The sequence below is a fragment of the Silurus meridionalis genome, chromosome 25 (assembly GCF_014805685.1).
Source record: "Silurus meridionalis isolate SWU-2019-XX chromosome 25, ASM1480568v1, whole genome shotgun sequence".
NCBI lineage: Eukaryota > Metazoa > Chordata > Actinopteri > Siluriformes > Siluridae > Silurus > Silurus meridionalis.
Genome location: NC_060908.1, coordinates 5408856 through 5429265, shown reverse-complemented (window position 1 = coordinate 5429265; position 20410 = coordinate 5408856). Strand labels below are relative to the sequence as shown.

The 20410-nt window shown below is 37.6% G+C and overlaps 1 protein-coding gene across 1 annotated transcript; it reads right to left on the bottom strand.

Moving 5' to 3' along the window:
* Positions 1-2328: 2328 nt before the first annotated feature.
* stip1 (stress-induced phosphoprotein 1) lies at positions 2329-11147 on the bottom strand. Its single transcript, XM_046839617.1, has 14 exons — positions 11040-11147; positions 8375-8584; positions 7585-7726; positions 6924-7065; positions 6538-6703; positions 5980-6106; positions 5227-5329; positions 4879-4999; positions 4654-4750; positions 4425-4549; positions 4279-4315; positions 3846-3949; positions 3553-3725; positions 2329-2765 (listed from the first exon to the last, which is right to left on the bottom strand). Exons 1-14 carry the CDS (start codon positions 11046-11048, stop codon positions 2693-2695), a joined length of 1629 nt encoding a protein of 542 aa, XP_046695573.1. The 5' UTR covers positions 11049-11147; the 3' UTR covers positions 2329-2692.
* Between the last annotated feature and the right edge of the window lie 9263 nt (positions 11148-20410).

The window sequence follows — 20410 nt, the reverse complement described above, 5'->3', positions numbered from 1 at the left end:
CAACCCATTAAAGGCATTATTTCATGAAGTGGGCTTTGTGCAGAGAGACATTGTCATACTGGAACAGGTTTGGGTCTTAGAGTTCAAGTGAGGGAAAAATATTATGCTTCTACATCCGTAGACGTCCTATACAATTGTCTATACAATCCTAAACCTCAGATTTTGTGGTAAGACCAATATATAGCTAGAAAAGTCTGGTGTCCCAATACCAGTACAAAACTTCTTAGACTGAATTATGTTTACAGTTACTTATACTTATAGCATAGTTACTTATTTAACAATTTTAGTAATAAAATATACGTTTCACATTACATTTTTTTCATTGTTTACATACTTTTTTTTTTTTACCTTAAGTTAAAAAAGGCAACTAATCCACACTGAATTAACACTGACACATTGACTATACTTGCATTAACAAATACAAATATATTTCATTAGTACACAGTCAATCTCTTTACCTATTTAGAGCTCGAAATATCTGTATTTGGACCCACTATTTAAAAAAAACCTATGAATAAATATATATTTTTAGTTTGGTTGGCTGGTTTCAGAACTGACTTTTATGCTGAGCCTCCAACCCACTGAGGTCAACTGCATTGAGTCTTGGATAAAAAATGCTGAGTGTAATTGCAATTTGCTCTCAAATTTAATCAAACATGATTGGAAACGCTTTGCACACAACGTTGTACAGTGAAGGCTGAAGGTTACTGCTGTGTGTGCGGCAAACATAAAATTAGGGTGACTTTTTAGCCAGTATTTCTGCTGCTCCAGTTATGTTTTTCATACAAGATCTAAAAGACACGAATCATAGACTGATTTAGAAACACATCTATGTGTATTTTTCAGAACAATCATGATGCATCAACATTTTAGTTTTGAAATATCTTTCCCAGAACAGATACATTATAATCAAATTTGCATTAACATTGTTTTCCAGAACACTGATCTGCCTACATAAGCAAATTATGACTAAGTGCTGTATGATCTACATTCCCTAAAACTAGTTAATACACAAGTATTACAACATTTATATCATCGATTATAATTTGGATCAATTGTGTAAGGTGCAACTCAAGTTGATGAGCTCAGGATTGTGTGGTATGTATGAGTTTATTGAAGTGGAAAAAGAAACATGAAAGCAGCCAAAGACATCCACTTGTCAGATTATGCCTTGTATTAAAGCACAGATGAGACTGACAACTGAGAGGTTTGTAGATTTGCAGGCACCAAGACCTTGAGGTGGCATTTGGAAGGAACAAAGACTCAACAATCTCAAGTGGTGCCAATAATTTTTTTTGTGTGCCAAATTCACAAAAAAGCCACGTATACAGTACAAGTGGCTGATTTAGGGTTGAATTTAAACTTTGGGGATTCGCAGACATACACAGTTAAATGTCTCTTACACATTTCATCGCTTGGCATTTCAGAAGACAGCATTTTTGAGAAATAAGCATTTTTAATTTGAGTTACATCCAACAGCTCGATATACTGCAAGTGGATTTGAAGGGACTCAAACCGTTTTCCATTAGAAAAGAATGTGTGCCATTTCACAGTGAGTTTTAACCACATCCAGACAATCAGGGCAAGAACCAGAACTCTTCTCATCACAACTCCAACTGTGCATTCATCTCATAAAGGGCTGATCACAGATAAGCACCATTAACCAGACCAGTTGGATAAAAAATAATCACTGAAAGTTAGAGACTAATATTTCTCAAAGTTATCTGATGTCCCCGACCCCTTGCTATGGTGATTTTGGAGACATGCTCCTGTAAATTCAGTGTTTAAACCAAATGGAAAATTGTGACAGATGATGAAACATAATTAAAGAATGGCATAATTATTTGGCAAAACTCAGATTTGTGAATAGAAACTTGGGTGAAAGGTGCTGCCTTTCCTTATTCTTTTATTATGATTATTATTCTAATCTCATGCTGCATGTGCACTTTATGTTGTTAGTTCATTGTAATTCCATGTTGCACTGTTTACTGCATTGTATATGGTTAAAATTACGATCAAAGTCTACGTGACTTGACTTATCCACGGACGTGCACAGCGTTCTGTTTAAATGTTTTTACCTGCTGCAATTGCCAATGTTGGCCCACTGCAAACTGACATCTCAAGTTAAAATACTTCCAATAGTCAAATCTACTATTTTCTCTGATAAGAAAGTTTTATTTATAGCTTGAAAGTCTTGTTCTACAAATCAGATTTGCATTTATTTTTAGAAAGAAATCACTGAGCTGCCAATAAGATGAGATTTAAAGCTTGAAATGGGTCACAATGTCTTGTATGGTTTACTGTAAACGTATATGAAATACTAGATCATTTGGTCGATATTCAAAAGTTTTACTTTTTACTTTCGCAGAATGTTTTTTATTGAAAGATTCCATTCTGAGGCAGATGAGATTTCGAACGATAAGCTGCTGAATGAGAAATAAACATCTGTGATACGGAAGTGCTTCGAAGCAAATGTAGCATTGGGTGTTATGTTTCACGTAACGTTTTTAATGGAAAACTACGGCTTTATACTCAAATAAGTATATTTATACTTTTGCCATAAGGAGGGCGATTGTACAATTTGATGAACTTTTTTTTCTTATATAGGGGTGGAGTCTTCTTTCCTCTAAGGTCTTAAAGTGGTGTTGATCTGGATGGTGGTAGTCCTGGTTCTCCTCTGCTCTCTTGACGATCACCGAATGGCTATGAGCCCGATGTCTATGAGCTTCTGAATCTTCTGAGCGATAACTGGATTCTTCAGGTGGCTGCAGTGAAGGAGAGACAGGAGATGGAAACATCAAGTCATGAATGTAGTGCAAAGAATGAGGTACACTAACTTGGATCGATATGCACATATACTTGGAGAAGAACTGCTGACTGTGGAAAGACGATAGTATATGCAAGCCTTATATGGTAGACAAAGCAGGCTGATGCATGAGGTAATACTGACTAGATTTTACATACAAATAATTATTAGACATGGGGGAAAAAAAGTTTGATTCTTAGATGTTCTGTTATTCTTGAACAATTCTTGTTCTTGTTCAAGATGTGCACAATTCCAAAACTGTACAGAGGAAATAAAATGGCATTATTACTAAGCAGTTCTAATGAAATTGATTTAAGAGCTGTTCGAATACTAAAAAAACTGCACTAGCGTTTAAGTTAAGCAAAACGATTTCCTCTTCAAATGAGACTATTATGCTGAATATTGGAAGGAACGCTACATTATGCCCTCATATTGCATAAAAAAAAATAAAAGAATGAAAAACACAGATCCTTTGCTTTCCCCAATTCTCCTGTTGATTCTTAAATATGCAAAATACTGCTGTAAAAGTGCACCACTTTCACAACAGGAAATATTTTAAATAGACTTTATACCAAACTGGCTTCATATTTACAATACAAGCTCCTTCATATGGTGTAATCATAATGGTTTTGCAGACCCTACATAAATCTAAGCACCACAAGCTTAATACAATCTGGCTATGTAGAAATAAAGGGAGAAACCTAGGATCCAGTTAATAGAATAAAAAATGTGTGTGTGGGTCTTACTCGCTGAGCGCCTGGGGGTCTTTCTGCATCTGCTCTAGGATCATGCGCATGGCAGGGTCACTCATGATCTGCTGCACCTCTGGATCAGCCATGGCCCGCCGTTTCACGTCCTCCGGGCTATCGTTTCTCATGGTCTGACTCACCAGGCAGCGCTGTATGCCCTCTGTGGCCTCCTACATGTGCACGCACACACACACACACACACATAAATCAAAAACTAAGAATAGCACTTTCTTACAAATAGACCAAACTGTGAATCTGTAATTTTTTTTTTTCTTCTCCTGATTCTATACCTTGGAGTTCGGGTCCAGTTCCAAAGCTTTTTGATAGGCGTCCATGGCTTTTGTGTAGTCCTTCATTGCCTCCAGTGCTGCTGCCTTGCGTGTGTATCCTTTAACTACACACAAAAAAATTATATTCTCTATATGATTAAAATGAAAGGCACAATATATTTTACGTAATGAAAGGTAACATTTGAGGAAATTAATGACAGGGTTGTATGATGAAGATTAGTATGACCAGACCAAATTTGTTTCATTATTACAGTGAATACTGAACTGTTTAGTTTTTTCCTTGTAGGGCAGCAATTTGCAAACAAGTACATTATTAACTTAACCATTAAACTTATGATATTAGATTTTAGGAATATTTAATGATGTGAAATAACTTTTTCAAAACCCCTCTCTCACTGAGAACACTGAAGCATGTCTCAGGATATAAACTTACTGAAGGAGGGTTCCAGATTGATGCAGTCCTCACAATCCTGTAAAAGACAAAATCACACGTAATGTCGTCAACAATATAAACAAGGCTATGAGTAGAGTTGGTGATGAGTGTTAGCCTAAGCATAGATGTGTTATCCTGTAATGTACCTTGAGGGCCAGTTGAAACTCCAATAGTTTGGTGTAACAGGCTGCTCTGTTGCTGAAAAGCTTGGCATCCTTAGGGTTTCTCTTTATGGCCTCAGTGTAATGCTTCATGGCCAGAGGGTAGTCACCTATACAACACAAGGTATGGAAGTTAATCCCAAAACAGCAGTTCCATCACAATGTTCACTTTTTTAAATAAATTTCAATATTCTAAGCGTCTGTATGCACACACCTTTCTGGAAAGCCTCATTTCCCCTGTTCTTCTCCTCCAGTGCTAGATCTGGGTTGATGTAAGCCAGTTTCTCCTGCTCCTTCACTATCTTTTCTGCCTGTTAAAGTAATATGCAAATCAATTACCTTTTTTATATTCTTTCCCAGATAGTTCTCGATTAAAGGGGCTCTCTGGGAGTAAGTCCAAGCTGTATTCTCTGAATGTGTTTTCACATCACAAACCCACCTGCTGACATTTCTTCAGCACCTCAGGGGTACGATGCTCTGTCAGACTTTTGTTGAAGAACTGAATGGACTCCTTATACCGGTCCTGTTTGAAGTAGGAATTCCCAATCCTGGCATAGGCCCTGAGAGAGATGTCAGTGCCAACATTTAAAATACATACACAATAGCTTGTGGAAATCATGACATTGCTAGTATAGCTTAAGTGGTGAAATAGCTCTCTCAAACAAAGATTTAGTTTACATGTACCTGTACATGTTGTGGGTATAAAACACTATATATGAATTGTATGACTGCTCAACTCACTAGTTCACATTGGAGCTCAAGAAAAAGACATGAAACACATATTTACTTGGCGACTTGTCTGTAGTCCTCGCGATTTTCTCGTCCCACCTCGATGGCTTTCTCGCACAGCTCTCTACACTTTTCAAACTCTCCCTTTTCAAAATACACCGCTGAAAGAAAAGGAAAAAAAGATTTAGATTTCTCAAATTAGACTAATAATAGTGGCCATTTTCGTCTTTGGGGAAATGGGACAAATGGAAATTAATGTTTTTTGGTCCTCACATAAAATAAAATAAAACAAAATAAAATATATGGCTGGATTTTGATGGTTCTCTGCAACCATAAATATAGAAACTATCTGGACATGGTAGGCAAAAGTTTTGGAATGGTACCAATTAAGCGCTATACATAATAGGAGTATAAGCATGACATAATCCACCTTATAACCTATAGCTCACTTCTTATTGTGTGCAGTAAGCGTAGCCAAATAGTGTAGGGGCTCAATATAAACACAATTAAATAAACACCGCCATTGACCTGTTTAGCACCATGCAATTTGCTAAACAACTCCATTAGCACAGCCACAATAATTTAATCATGCTTCTACTGCTGGATAGCGAAAACAGACAAATTAGCCTGGCCGTGGAATTTACATTTAATCTTTAATTCTATTGACGGATATAATACAGGAAGAGAGCTGAACAGTGGAGATTTGGGAGCCTAAGTCAAGAGCTCTCCAGCTTCTCCAGCTAGGCCAAGAAAATAATAGTCACGCTGCAGCATATAAAATGTTCAAGACAGGAGTGTGTGCTTCACATACCAGCCTGATTGGACAGATAGGTCATATTGGTGGGGTCATGCTTGCATGCCTCATCATAGTGTTTGAGAGCGGTCTCAAAATCCTTCTTTTTATACGCTGCATTGCCAAGTTCCTTCTCCTTCAATGCCTGTAAGAGAAATCAAGGCTCCATCAGATATAACCTTTATAAAATCCACACAAGTTCTAAATGACACAAGGTGCATGTTTTTGCCAGATTACAGTCTGCCGATCAGAACGTTAAAATTGTGCACGTCGCCATAATAACCAAGAAAAGAAAGGGGAAAAAAAATAAAATTTATAAAAACCCTTACTATGTGTTAGTGGGTAAATGAGATCATTTTTTTGCCAAGCAACAGTAAGAAAACAGTGAGCAAATCTCATGTGATCGATACCTGGCAGATTCCATATATGGCTATTATCTCCAACTATATGCTACTACTGTCTTGTGGATTTAGAAAGTTGGCTTTAACAAAACCACAATTAAATGTATGCATTATGTCTCGTCTGACTACTAATTAAATAGCCGATTCAATTTTGTATAATACATAGAGTGTGTACCAATCTTTTGTTCTCTGGGAGATCTTCCTCTTTGGGAGGGGGTGGTGCTGTCTCTTTGGGTTTAGGTGGAGGGGGCGGAGTGGGCTCGTCATCTTCATCCATGCCAGCCAGGTCGAATCCGAGCAGCACCGAAAGGGTTGTCATCACACGGGGGTCCTGCAACCTCCTACAGAGAGATAGATATATATTTATAAAAAAAATGTTTATATGATCCTGTCACAGAAACTGAAGTCAAAAGGGAGAGAATGATGGAGAAAAATAGGACTGGACAGTGTATAGAAAAATAAAGTGATGTAAGTGGATGAGCTGGACAGGCAGAACGAAGAGCTCTGAAGACAAACATCTATCACAAACTTGGCAGAGAGAGATAATAAAGCGACACTTACGTCCCGAGTTCAGAAGGTTTCTGACGGAGCTGTTCAAGCAGCTCTTTGTAGCTGGGGTCAGAGAGAAGTGCTCGGGTTCGGGGGTCCCCTTCTAACTTCTCGTACAAGTTGGGAATTGCAAAGGGGTTCATCATCTTCTTCTCTGCAATGCAGGGACCAGACACAGATTAGTGACAAGTGAAACAACAGAACAAAAAAAAAATTAAAATACAATAAAAGATTATTAAATTCAAATGCAACTACAACTTCTGATAGCTCAGACTCCGAGATGTGCTCATTTCTTTTTTTTTTGATTCATTAAAGCTGGACTAGTTGTAGCATATGTATAGCATTCTTTTTTTGCCAACTCATCTGAGAAAGATGATATTCTGCATGGCTTTGCCTCATTCCTACCATCAGTATGCCATGAAATTGTCTGCAGAAAAAAAAAGCTAACAGCTGGCAACAAAATGATTAGCCTTATTGAGCATTCATACCTCCCAGTTGCCTAGCAACAATGTCCTTGCGACCTTATTCACTTGAACAACGAGAACACTGTGCTAACCTTTCCGTGTCAAAATCACAACTCTCGACACAGCATAAAATCCATAGTTATGGATTTCAAATCTGTCCTTTACTGGAACACTGGATGTAATTGAAGCAGCCCTGTAATAATGGGTACCTGCTAGTCGTGCCTCGATGTTTTGAAGCCCGTCTTTTAGCTGCTGGTTGGACGGCTCTTGCCGGAGACCCTCCTGATAGGTTGATTTGGCATCCTCAAACTTCCCTAAAAACTCCAACGCAGCAGCCTTTCGTGAGTAACCCTGAAATAAACACATCACAGAAAATCACTACATCAAAGCACAAAAGCTAATTTATCACAATTACCTCCAAATTATTGAGTCATGAGGACAAGATTAACTAAATCTAAATTTCAGACATGGAGTTAAACAAAAAAAAAAAAAAAAAAAGAAGAGAGAACCAATATCACCTCTGCAGTTGCTGCCCACCAGCGAAGGTTCAACAAGCAATACATCAAATGTCTAAACTGCTAATTCTATACATTTAATTAAAAAGTGATAAAGAAAGGACAAAAAAACCCTTTGACTTGCATTGCATTAAAAAAACCAGCAACTGTGTGTTTGTGTGTATGGTGTACAGAACTGGAAGTCAATTTACAAAGACAGTTCAGATTTCTTCAACCTTGAAAGTTCTAGTGAAATGGAAAATATTTAACGACATGGCCGAGTTTCAAACGGAGCTTACTATACACTGCTATAAAGTCTTAAACCTCTGTGGTCAAACCATTAACCAGCTTGCTAATGGACCACTGGATGTCTGTTTTGGAAACAGAAATTAAGCAACTCCACTCAGGAAAACAATGAAGCTGTTGTGTTTTTCCATCACTCGGCTCTGAGAGCTGATATAACAGAGTGCTAAACAACCCTCAAAGCACTAATAGCATCATTTACCTTGCCCCAGTCAGGCTTGATCTTAATGGTCTGGCACGCATCCTTCAGGGCGTTCTCATAGTCGGCCTTCTTGGCGTAAGCAGCAGACCGGTTGCTGAAGAGGACATGGTTGTTTGGGTCTAATGCCAGAGCCTCGGTGTAACAGTGCACCGCTTCATCAATCTTCCCTGCGCTCAGCGCCTTATTACCTTGGTCTTTCAGCTGAGATACCTGAGGGAAGAAAGGCACACGTAAAGGGTCGCAAAACAAGCAAAGATTAAATATGGGTGCAGTGCAGTGTGTGGGTAGTTTATAAGTATGCCTTCAACTATTTTATCCGCTGGGGTGAACACACAAAAAAAAAAAAAAAGCAATCATGCCCCAAGTTAAACTGGCAAAATTTGACTACTCTGTTGTAATGTGACATTCATTTGTATACTAGTTTAGCTTGGAAACAAACCGGAAACTTACGAATTCATAATTACTTTTCTATTAACATTAAGTCAGGGGAAAAAACATGTAGGGCTGTGTGGTTAAAAAAAAATTATTAGAAATGAAGCAGCCTAATGTAAGCATTATTTCCCCATAACTGCACCTCACAACAGAATGATGTCATATTTAAAAAAAAGAATAATTTAACCAAGCAAAATGTTTTTAATTCAGTTCCTGTTTTAACCTACCTTTTAGACATTATATAAGTAAGTTAATAAGACAAGAACTTGCAGTTTACAAAGAATTTCTATAGCATGGAGACATTAAAATGTTGGAAAACTTAAGTTACAGACTTGTAAACCTCTGACTGTTATAAAACGCTAATATAGGAGATCTGAGATATATATGAAGAGATTGTTATTTCTTTGAAACACTAATAACCTAGATCATCATCTAACAGCATCAAATACACCTTGGACCAATGTGTAGACTATAAAACCACAGATTTGGGATTTTATTTAAAGCTGTTGCGTTTTCTATTTCACTCATGTTAGAGAAAACAAAACCGTTAAAACATTGCCGTAACATCTCAGATACATCTACTTATCCTGCAATAACCGCACCAAACAGCCAATTCGTTGTTTAGTATTTCCTTAAGAAGGAGAAAACCATCTTTGTTTGCTGAAATATGATATTTTTTGCCATCTGTCACCCCTTACTGAATGTTAACACCCAACTGTTTACAGCAGAAGGCCATATGCACAAACACAACCATTAGAAACAGGTGCTGTGATACTAATAAAACACTGAGCTATTTTACAACTGGTGAGAATCTTTTAATGTTCTCAGAAATAATTAAACAGAACGTTCCAAGGTCAACTAAAGGAGAAAATGTAGGTTTACAAGTGTCTAACTACAGACTTGGAGAGATTCTTACACTCAATTATAAACACACCAGATACAAATCCATCTGCCTGTAGAACTCACTGGGTCTGAAATTGACTGATTCAACATGCTTTACATTCGAGCTTTATTTTGACCGGCAAAAATTGAGCATCCGAGTTGTTAAAATTTAGAAGTGAGCTTGAAAAGCGTATCAATATTTCCACCAGGAGACCAGCTGGAGTTCAAGAAATTATTCAAAAACATGCATTAATGTAGTTTTTCGCTCATTTATGTGGACTTTGTTTAATAGATTGAATCGACATAGGTCAAGTTTCGTTCATCGACATTTTTACTGCGGTCATTTACATGCTTCAACTTCACACGTTTATGTGAAGATTGTTTCAATGCATACTTTTTTGTAGGTTTGAAACAATTCAGGTCTACACCTGTGCTTCCATAAGAGGCAAAAAGTGCCACTGACAGCCACTGTTACTGACAGCTGACACTTCCTAGGAAGCCTGCTAGATAAATGAGAAACCTGGATTTTGAAGAAATGAAGCAAGAAATTGATCTTTCTTCTCTCAATGCTTGCAGCTGCTTATTTATTGTATGTAATTGCTTTTATACTGTGCCATCCATGTCTTAGTAAAATACAAGAGATGGTTAAGTATAAGATCTCCAATGAGTGATAAAATCTCCAATAAAATCTTTGAAAACCAATGAAAACCAGCGATTTGAACCTCAAACACAACAACTTGATGAACAAGATATCAGAACCAGAAGCTTCCCTGAGCAGATCAAACTCAGAACCTGGACCATCCAGAAAGTTCCAGATGGATTCATGAGAAACCCGGACACATTTGACGGGTGCTCGTTTTTGCAGGGAAAAAAAAAAAATCTAAACATGTGTATACGTTATGAATAAACGCGTTTATAACATCTCTGAGCGTGCAATGACACTTCTGAGCTTTTCCTCAGATCTCGGTAAAGCGCTAGCTAGTTAGCAAACCTAAGCTCCTACATGCTTAGCATTGAAGGTGACACTATAATACTGTTATCCACCACACAAATACGGATTATTGTTCGCTATAATATTTTGACTAATCAAAATTACAGACATTGTTAGCAAAACAATGTGGCAGACTCTCATCTCTTTTTCTTTGGATTCTAGCTAACTAGTAAGCTAGCAGCGTGGCTAACAATGAGCACTACTGCAGTGCCGGTGTTTTTCACCAGCAGGTCAATTGATACAAGACAACAATAATGAACTGATATATTAAATTATATAGCGTATGTATAAAACCAGTGCTTCGATTTATCCAAAATATTTATTTTATTCGAGTAAACGAGGCTCATTCGTGGTACTTACTTTCTCCATGGTGCAACCATGAGGTTCCAGAAACTACTGTGCTCAGTCCCCGCCTTCTCATAATACAAGCGGTACTGAAAACCCGGGTTGCCATGTGTATCTAAAACCCCAACACCCTCACAAAAACGTCATTTTTGGCCTGTCGATTTGTTTATTTATTTTTCTTTACAAATTTTACAAACTTTTTATTTCAATTCGCAAATTAAAACATATTATATATTATTATATGAATTCAGAGTAGGTGTTTATACTGAAACGAAGATGTCGTTTTTTTGTTGTTTTTTCGAAATCATGCCAACCCATTCACGTCACCGAGGAAAAGTGAACTGCCTCACCAGATTGTCTCATTTGTCATCGCTTATTAAGCGCACTTCTCTCTGATTGGTTGTTGCGCGGCACGTGGTAACATTTCAACCAATCAGAAGTCAGTACGCTGGCGCTGAGGTGGGAAAGAGTAAGAAAACGCCAGAAAGATTGAGAAGCTTCTTATGAAGGAGATCTATATATTAGTGTACAATATTATGTTGCTATTAATAAGAGCTCCAGAACTTTCCACTACACATTCTGTTTAAAATTGATGTTATTTAGTTTTTTTTGTGTCATTTATAAAAGTAACTGTATGAAATAAATATTATAATTGGGACCCTCCAGAGCCCATATGTAGACCCATAACTCTGAGACTCTATAACGTGATTGCTGATGTTGTCTATAATGTCAAATAATTTTATTATAATTATTATGTATGTCAAATAATTTGTGTACTCTTCATTAGTATAGTGGACAGTACCTCCACCTGGCATGAGAAAAACCAAGATCCGGTTCCCTGAAGGGAGAAGCAAAATTTGTGGAAATAGTGATTTATTGGTTAAGGCTCTGGTTACTGATTGGAAGGTTGGGGTTCAAGCCACCAGCATTGCCAAGCTGTCACTGTTGGTCCCTTGAGCAAAGCCCTTACACTTTCTGCTCTAGAAGTGCTGGATCATGGCTTTCTGACCCCAGATCCTTATGAGTGATGAAAGAATTTCACTGTGCTGTAATTTATATGTGACAAATATACACTTGTGGCATTGGCAGATGCCCTTTTCAAGAGCAACTTACATCTTAGCAGTTGAGGATTAGGGGCCTTGCTCAGGGGCCCAGCAGTGGCAGCTTGGTGGTGCTGAGATTTGAACTTGTGACCTGATCCATAATCCAATACCTCACCCACTGAGCTACCACCTCCCACCCAAAAGCATCTTCGAAACATTTTGGGCCAATGGTTTAGGCTCTGGCTTACTAAACAAACGATCAGGGATTAAAGCCCCATCAATACCAAGCTACCACTGTTGGGCCTTTAAGCAAGACCCTGAACTCTCCCTGCACCGGGGTGCTGTATTGTGGCTGACCCTGTGCTCTGACGCCAGCTTCCTAACAAGCTGGGATTAGCAAAAAAAATTAAAAATTCACTGTACTGTAATGAATGTGTGACAAAAAATGCTTTTCTTCTTTTCCTTCTTCTTTTGGGGCTTTGTTGTGGGAATTTGTGACCATTTAGACATAAGAGCAATAGTGAAATCAGGCACTGATGTTGGCTAAGAACATATGGGGTGCAATCAATGTTCCAGTTTACCCTAAAGTTATCATTTGGATTTAGGTCATGACTTTCTTCAGGTCATGGCTTGCTTTGTGCACAGTGGCATTTTCATGCTGGAACAGGTTTTAGTCCTTTAGTTCTAATTAATAGTAATTGTAGTTCATTTGTTAAGCTTATGATCTATTGTTGGGAATGTGGAAAGTTTAAATCTGCCCAGCTCTTATGCCCTTATGGCTTTGCTGAAACTTGTAAGCCGATTGAGCAAAAGTAATGTAAACTAAGTAGTGGTATATATGTAATTTATAGAGAGTTGCTGACCTGATGTGTTCTGGCTGGATGGACAAATCTCCATAGTCTCTCTCCAAAATCTAGTAAATGTCTTCTCAGGAGAAGAGTAAAAAGGGGATTACTCGGTATCAATACTGATGGATTTGGAATAAAATAGAATAGGTGTCAACAAACTTTTGTCCACCTTGTATATAGATTTATGAATCTTGAAATTCTGGCTCAGAAAGCCATTTTATCTTTGCAGTGGTTTTGAGGGCATTGCTTCTGCTAAGAGCACAGATCTTTAGCCTTCTTGTTCTACTCACATTTTCATACTGCTGTGTCTGTGGTCTCACTGATTACAATTACTTCTGAAATCTTCTTTCTTATCACACACACACACATATACCCACTCACACACACTCATTGCTGCAGCTTTAACGTCTGTCTGATTGAGAAGCAGCTCTCACTCAACGACTCACACTTCACGAAACAGCGCCAGCTGCAATCAATACCACACTCACTTGCCAAAATCCCTGCCATCTCTCTCTCTCTCTCTCTCTCTCTCTCTCTCTCTCTCTCTCTCTCTTAGATTTATATTATATAAAAGTTAAGGTCAAATATTATAAAGTAACATGATTGCACCTTTCGGAATATATTTGTGCCACATAGTCTAAAAGGCACAAACTGACATGGTACTAGTGAAGACCTAATTGTAATGAATTCCAACAATGAATAACCACAGGTTTAGTTACTGCTCAATCTCTATAAATGACCTTTACCCCAATTCTCTTAACCAGTCATTGAATTCTGCTGATTGGAAGAGCCTTCATTCATCCATCCATCCATCCTTCCATCCACCCATCCATCTATCCATCCATCCATCCATCCATCCATCCATCCATCCATCCATCCATCCATTCATTCATTCCTTCATTCACATGCCTTGCCACTCATTGATTCATTGATTCAATCATTCATTCATTGCAGCTTCCATCATCATACAGAAGAGGGCAATGTTCGACTGCATACTGGAAGTGTGTTACCTGTTTAATTCACAACAAGAATTGATTCCTTTTGTCTGACTGTCTGTTCATGCACAATTGGGATTCTGCTAAATGCATTTGCAATGTTTTAGGGCTAAATGGCTATTATCGCATGGTAATCATGAAGAAATGTACAAAGCCAAATTATTTTCTTTTGGATATTAAAATAAAAGTATACAGTAAAATTGAAAAATGTATTTAAATTAGCAATTGGGATGTTGCTAGCAAGGTCTGGGTTTACCTTTCCCCCTAGAGGGAAGCCCCCTCTGAATCAAGCCACAATTTTCACTAATCACTGTTATTCTCAGGTGAAGTATTTCTGTCCTCTCTTCTTCCCTATCCACAGGGCAAAGGGCTTCTTGAATGTGTTAATGAGGATGTCAGTGTTGTAAATTGTATGCCATGGCCATTGTATGCAATGCCACTTAATCTTAACCCAAGTAAACAGCTATGTGAATGATTGGAGTTTTATTTTAGTGAGCATTCTGAACCACCACGACCATCAAAAACCCCAGTTAGATGGTGATGAATTTGGAACATCGTTTGAAAGAATTATGTATATCATTCCAGGACAGTTCTTATCGGTAGAAGAATGTTAAGGATGGAGCCACCAGTAAGGAGGAAAAGAGAAAGACCAAGGAGGAGGTTTATGGATGTGGTGAGGGAAGACATGCAAGTAGTTGGTTTGGAAGAGGCAGATGTAGAGGACAGGGTGGTATGGAGATGGATGATCCGCTGTGGCGACCCCTAATGGGAGCAGCCTAAAGAAGAAGAAGAAGAAGATTCCAAGACATTTCTTAATAAATTTGTAGAATCAATGCTAAAGTGTATTGTTCTTGTGATTTGTGGCTCAATACCTTATTAACACGTGTGATGTTTTTTTACTTTAATTTGCTACCAGAAATTACACTTAAATAGTAATACAGGCTTTCTTGTGTGTGTGTGTGTGTGTGTGTGTGTGTGTGTGCGTGTGTGTATATGTACACACACGAGTAACTTGACTTGACATCTTTCATTATGATGCATATCTCTGCAGTATGTGTAATGTATAGCTGTGTATAGTCACAGCCTGTCACGCTTCAGCCATTTTATGTGCAATAAAAAAAAATCCGGCTCAACACATACTGAATCAACACCAAATCATGCTAATGTGGAATCTAGACTGGTCCAGTAATCAGTTTCAATTATCTTTGGTAATTATACATAAAAAGAATTTTCAGGTTTTAACAACATGATAATAACACTTTTTTACAGGCAAGTGCACCATGGCATGCTACATTTGCTAATCAGAATCATAAATTATCCATGGCCTGGGTGACTACATGTTTTTTGAAGGTGAAATAACTTCTTATGTGATGCTACAAAACACTCAGCAGCGCAGGAAAAGCTTGCAGGAAGGAAGCTCTGCAGAGGACAGGGACAGTCGATAGACTGTGTTCTTACTGTGCTTTGCCTGTATTGTAAATTTATTTCTGTTTGCTTTATTTAATATTGGAATTTTAAGCACCTATGCATTTTGCGCTACGGTTTCTTTCTCCTTGGATCCAGATCGATACCTGTACTTAAAGGCATGACCAGCAGTTCTGGGGTTCAGAAGTCTGAGACCACAGGGACTGGGCTTTAAGGTTTTTAAAATGAACAAAATTAATGTACAATATTTTGAATATTTCATGTTTAGGATTCTGCACTATTTCTTAGTCTTTATTTGAATATTAGCACATCTATGATACTGTCTGCTTGTTAACTGCTGTGTGCAGAAGGTCAGATTTTCCTTGTGTCTAAACTATTCTATTGAAGCATGTATTCCAATGACACTCTGAATAAAAATCAAGCTTGCGGAATCCATGTCAATGAATACTGCTACTAAAGCATGCAAGGGCATATACCAAATACTAAGAAAAAAAAAAGTGTCAAAATGTCAAAGATTTTATATTTACCTCCCATTTTTTTGTCAATAATACAGTTTTTAATGATAATTGTTGTGCTAAATTTGGACTGTGTACTAAGGTAAATGACATCAAACAACAAAGTCAATTAAAGAACACATAAAACATACAAAAATGTCTGCTTCTGAAGAAACATGATTTCTATGGAGCAAACACACAAACTCTCAATCCATACACGTTTCTAAGGTATGATGCCATAACTACTTTAATGCAGCTGATATGTACAGAATAAAATATGACAGGTTATTAGAAACTAACCAATGGAGTCAAAGTTACAGCTGCAGTTGTTCATTTTTCAGTAAAAGCAAAAAATAAATAAATTAATATAGTTACAGTGTTAGTGTTATAGCTACAGTAACTATAAACAGTCATTGCCTTAATGACCTCTGTTCTTTTCTCTTTTTTGGGATGGCAAGAAGACCATATATGCAGCTTGTCTTGTTATAATCCAAGTAAGAACACCATTCTATGCCAGAAATGTACTGTTGTAAAGTGCTGGCACTGGAGACTTCTTACATAAATGTTAAAAAAAATACCGTTATAAAAGAAGCCTCATATTAATAAGTAGATTGTTTGCTTTTTTTCTAATATTTATTAGCTGTTTATTAGATGGAGCGTTCAGCATTCTCTTCCTAATTCCCATCATAAGAACAAGCCCATTTATATGTGACTTGACGTTTGGCTCACGGTTGGCCTTGAAAATGAATTAGCACCCTCTGACCAATCATTTTTAAGGAATCAGAAGTGCTGAATGTGGTATCTATGTTGGTTAGGTCATTAGTTAACAATGGCATTTTTGCACAATGTGATTCGTACTCGCTTGCTTTACCTGTCGTCATGGTGACCGTTCCATACGGCTTTCTGGTAGATGGAAAATAAGCACGAATTTTCAAGTGCAATTGGTTCCTGTTTAGGCCAGTCGCTGTTTTTGAATGTGCAGCAGACAATGCTGTCTGAGTGTTTGCGATGCTGCCTCTCCTCTCTGCTTTGTCTCAAACTGACAGTTCCAGGATCGCAGCACTGGGAACCCGAGGAGTGTTGAGGGAAAACAAGGAGTGTAGGGAGCTCCGATCTGTCTGTCCCATCAGCAGTCATTAAAATCAACACTAGCATGCCAGTGTTACCCTAATGAGTCCACCAGCTGTTTTGACAAACACACTGATGGTTATGTAAAAAAAACTCTTTAAGGCATGAGCAGGTGCGTGTGTGTATTTATGAATGTCTGTAATGCTGAGTGACAAGCCACTGCACTTGTAAAACCCAGTGAGTTAGAAAAAAGGTGTGTAGCTTCCAACAGTTCTCGGCTTTGGCTTGCAAATTTTGTGATGTAGATACAATAAATCTTTAAGAAAGTGTAGCATACCTATAACTATACTGTATCCGTTCTTCTGTTCTTAAAGCATATGAGAGAGAAAGACAGTTTGATAATGTGTATGACTTCTGTGCCCATTCACAGTGTTGGACAAGGTGTGTGTGTGTGTGTGTGTGTGTGTGTGTGTCTGTGTGTGTGTTAGAGAGAGAGAGAAAGAGGGAGTCTTTCACAGCCCAGTGCACAGCTAGATTGCCTGCAGAAGAAGCGACAGCATGAGGAGAAAAATGAGGGAGGTAGTGCCAAAAAGAGAGTGAGAACCACACACAGGAGAGGGCACGGGGAAAAAGGGGTGGAGCAGGTGAACGATAAACGAGTAAAGACTTGGGGAGGAAGATGTGGTGGCACTGGAATAATGGTAAAATAGAAACAGAGTGGGATGGACGATGAGTTGTTCTCTCAACAGGGAAAGAGAGAAAGCCTCACAGGAGGGATGAAAAGAATGAAATGAAACTGGCAAATGAGATAAAGAGAGGGAGTGAGCACAGTTACGGAGGAGAGAGAGAATGAGAGATTTGAAAATGAAAAGAGAGACAAGCGGATGATTACGAGGTGCCATTTAGGCTATTATTCAGACTTAATCTCTTATATACATGCAAAATGATTTCATACAATCAGCATTTTACCTCACACATACGCACCAAATCCTCTCATATTCACCATTTTACCTCTTGCCTAATCTTCCAATGTATTTATATTTTAAAATATTAACCACTATAATATTAAAATATTAAAATATAAAAAAAATAACTCACATGAGTGAAAAATCCTAAAAAATAGTTATTCCTCTCATGGACATAAACTTCAAATCAAATCCATTGTATTAAAAAGAAAAAATGTTTATGACCATTTGAATTAGTTCATATATAACAATTGCATTATTAATAAAATAATTATACTATCGATAAAAAAGATTTTAGGAGATTTGTGAATATCAAAAAGTGGAAAATAATCTCCGGGCAAAGTTTTGTGTATACATTTAGAATTTCAGCTATTGCGTAATCACAAATGTATTTACGCTACCAAATACTCTTACATCAGCCTTTTTTATATAACAAAAATAAAATGCTTTTATGTACATCCACATCGTCATATAACACACAAAAAGGCCCTCTTACATCTACTATTTTTACCTTTCATACAAAAGAAAGGCATTTACATTCACCGTTTACGTCTTTCATCACAGACAAAATAAAACATGCTCTACCATTCACTATTTAACCTTTCGCATAAATATACAAAGACCTTTCTTTAACAATATTACCTTTAACACTAAAATCACCGTTTTAACTGACACAAATATACAAAGTGCCCAAAAAGTTTACCTTTCGCATGAGAAAGTAATTAATGCCAAATGTGTTCACACACAGAAGGAATTTGTCTTGGTGATGGAAGATTCTAGGCACATTGTATAAACTGAAGAGAATAAAAAAAGCAAAAATATATAGCGGCAAGTATAATCAGATATGTGCAAGTGTAAAGTATTGCATAGAAACTATTATACCTCCTGAAAGAAAACGTTCTTACATTTAGCATTTTACCTCTCACAATAGAATCAAAAGCTCCTTATTGTTTGCTATTTTTTCCACATGACAAAAATATTTTGAATTTCCCTTTTTTTTTTTTTTTTTATCACACATGAAATTATTTGGAATTTACATTCATAAGTTTACGTCAAATAATAAAAAAACGTTTTTACATTCACCAACTTATCCCTAAAATTAAAATAAAATGTTTCTACATTCATTAATTTACCTCTGAAAGAAAATTAAATGCCCATACCTTCACTAAATTGCCTCTCACATAAAACAAAAAGACATGTGTTACATGTTTCATTTACAGTGTTCCATTTCATGTCTGCTCCTCTCACCCGAAAATAAAATGCAGTCACACGGACCATTTTACTTTTCACATAAACATAAAATGTCTTCATGCTTTAACAGTTACCATTTGAGTTCTCACATCATTAGCGTTTTATGTGGATGTGGCGAGTAAAACTGGTGTGGGGGAAAAAAAAAACAAATGCATGTTAGAGCGTTTTGTGTGTAAAAGATAATACGGGCCTTAATGGCATTTTACATGGAAAAGGTCAGATAAATAGTGGATGAGATCAGGAAGACAGAAAGAGAGAGCATGAGAGAGAAATACAAAAGAGTTTGAGAGAGCGAAAGAGAATGAAGGCTAGTAACAGGGAGGAAAGACGAGAGAGTGTGTATTAGCATGGCAGGGCCATCGATTGATTTATTCTGGCTGCATTGATCAGAGGACAGCGCTGGCCGTGTTGGGAGTGCGAGGATTAAACCAGTGGCTTGTGTAATGAATAGTCCACGTGCACCAGGGAAAGAGTGAACAGTAAATCACAGCAGTGTGTGTGTGTGTGTGTGTGTGTGTGTGTGTGTGTGTGTGTGTGTGTGTGTGTGTGTGTGCATGTGTGAGAGAGAAAGAGAGCGAAAAGAGAGAGAAGGTGGGAAGCATTAGTGTTAGAGTGCTAGATCACAGCTATATGGAAAACCGTGATAGCTTTCACAAAACAGAGAAAGGAAGGTGTGTGTGTGTGTGAGAGAGAGAGAGAGGTATGGTGGGAAACATTAGTGCTAGATCACAGCTATATAGAAAACTCTAATAGCTCTCACAAAACAGAGACAGGAACATGTGTGTATATGTGTGAGTCTGTGTGAGTCTGTGTGTGTGTGTGTGTGTGTGTGTGTGTGTGTGTGTGTGTGTGTGTGTGTGTGTGAACGCGGGAGAGAGAGAGAGAGAGAGAGAGAGAGAGAGAGAGAGAGAGAGATATGAGTGTAGGCTTATAGGACTTGGCAATAGTCATTACACCACATTGCATTATGGAATTGATCTTCTGTGTTGCTAACACAGAGCTAAATGCATTTTTCTCTTTTCATTAAAAATAGAGATTTTCTCAGTATGAAACAGATACAAACAGCAATACATATGAGCTCAAATAACTAGGCTTTGGTCCCAGTATAAGCTCCAGGCATATCTGATGCAGTCACGCCACAAAACATGCACGGAAAACTGACTAGCTAGCAAACCTTGCCAATTTGCTGTGTTTTATTGTGTGACATTTTTAGCTCCTGCTAAAAACATCACAGAGAACATATCTAAAAATCCTAAATATCTAAAATCCCTACACCTAAAAAGCCCCCCTGTACCCA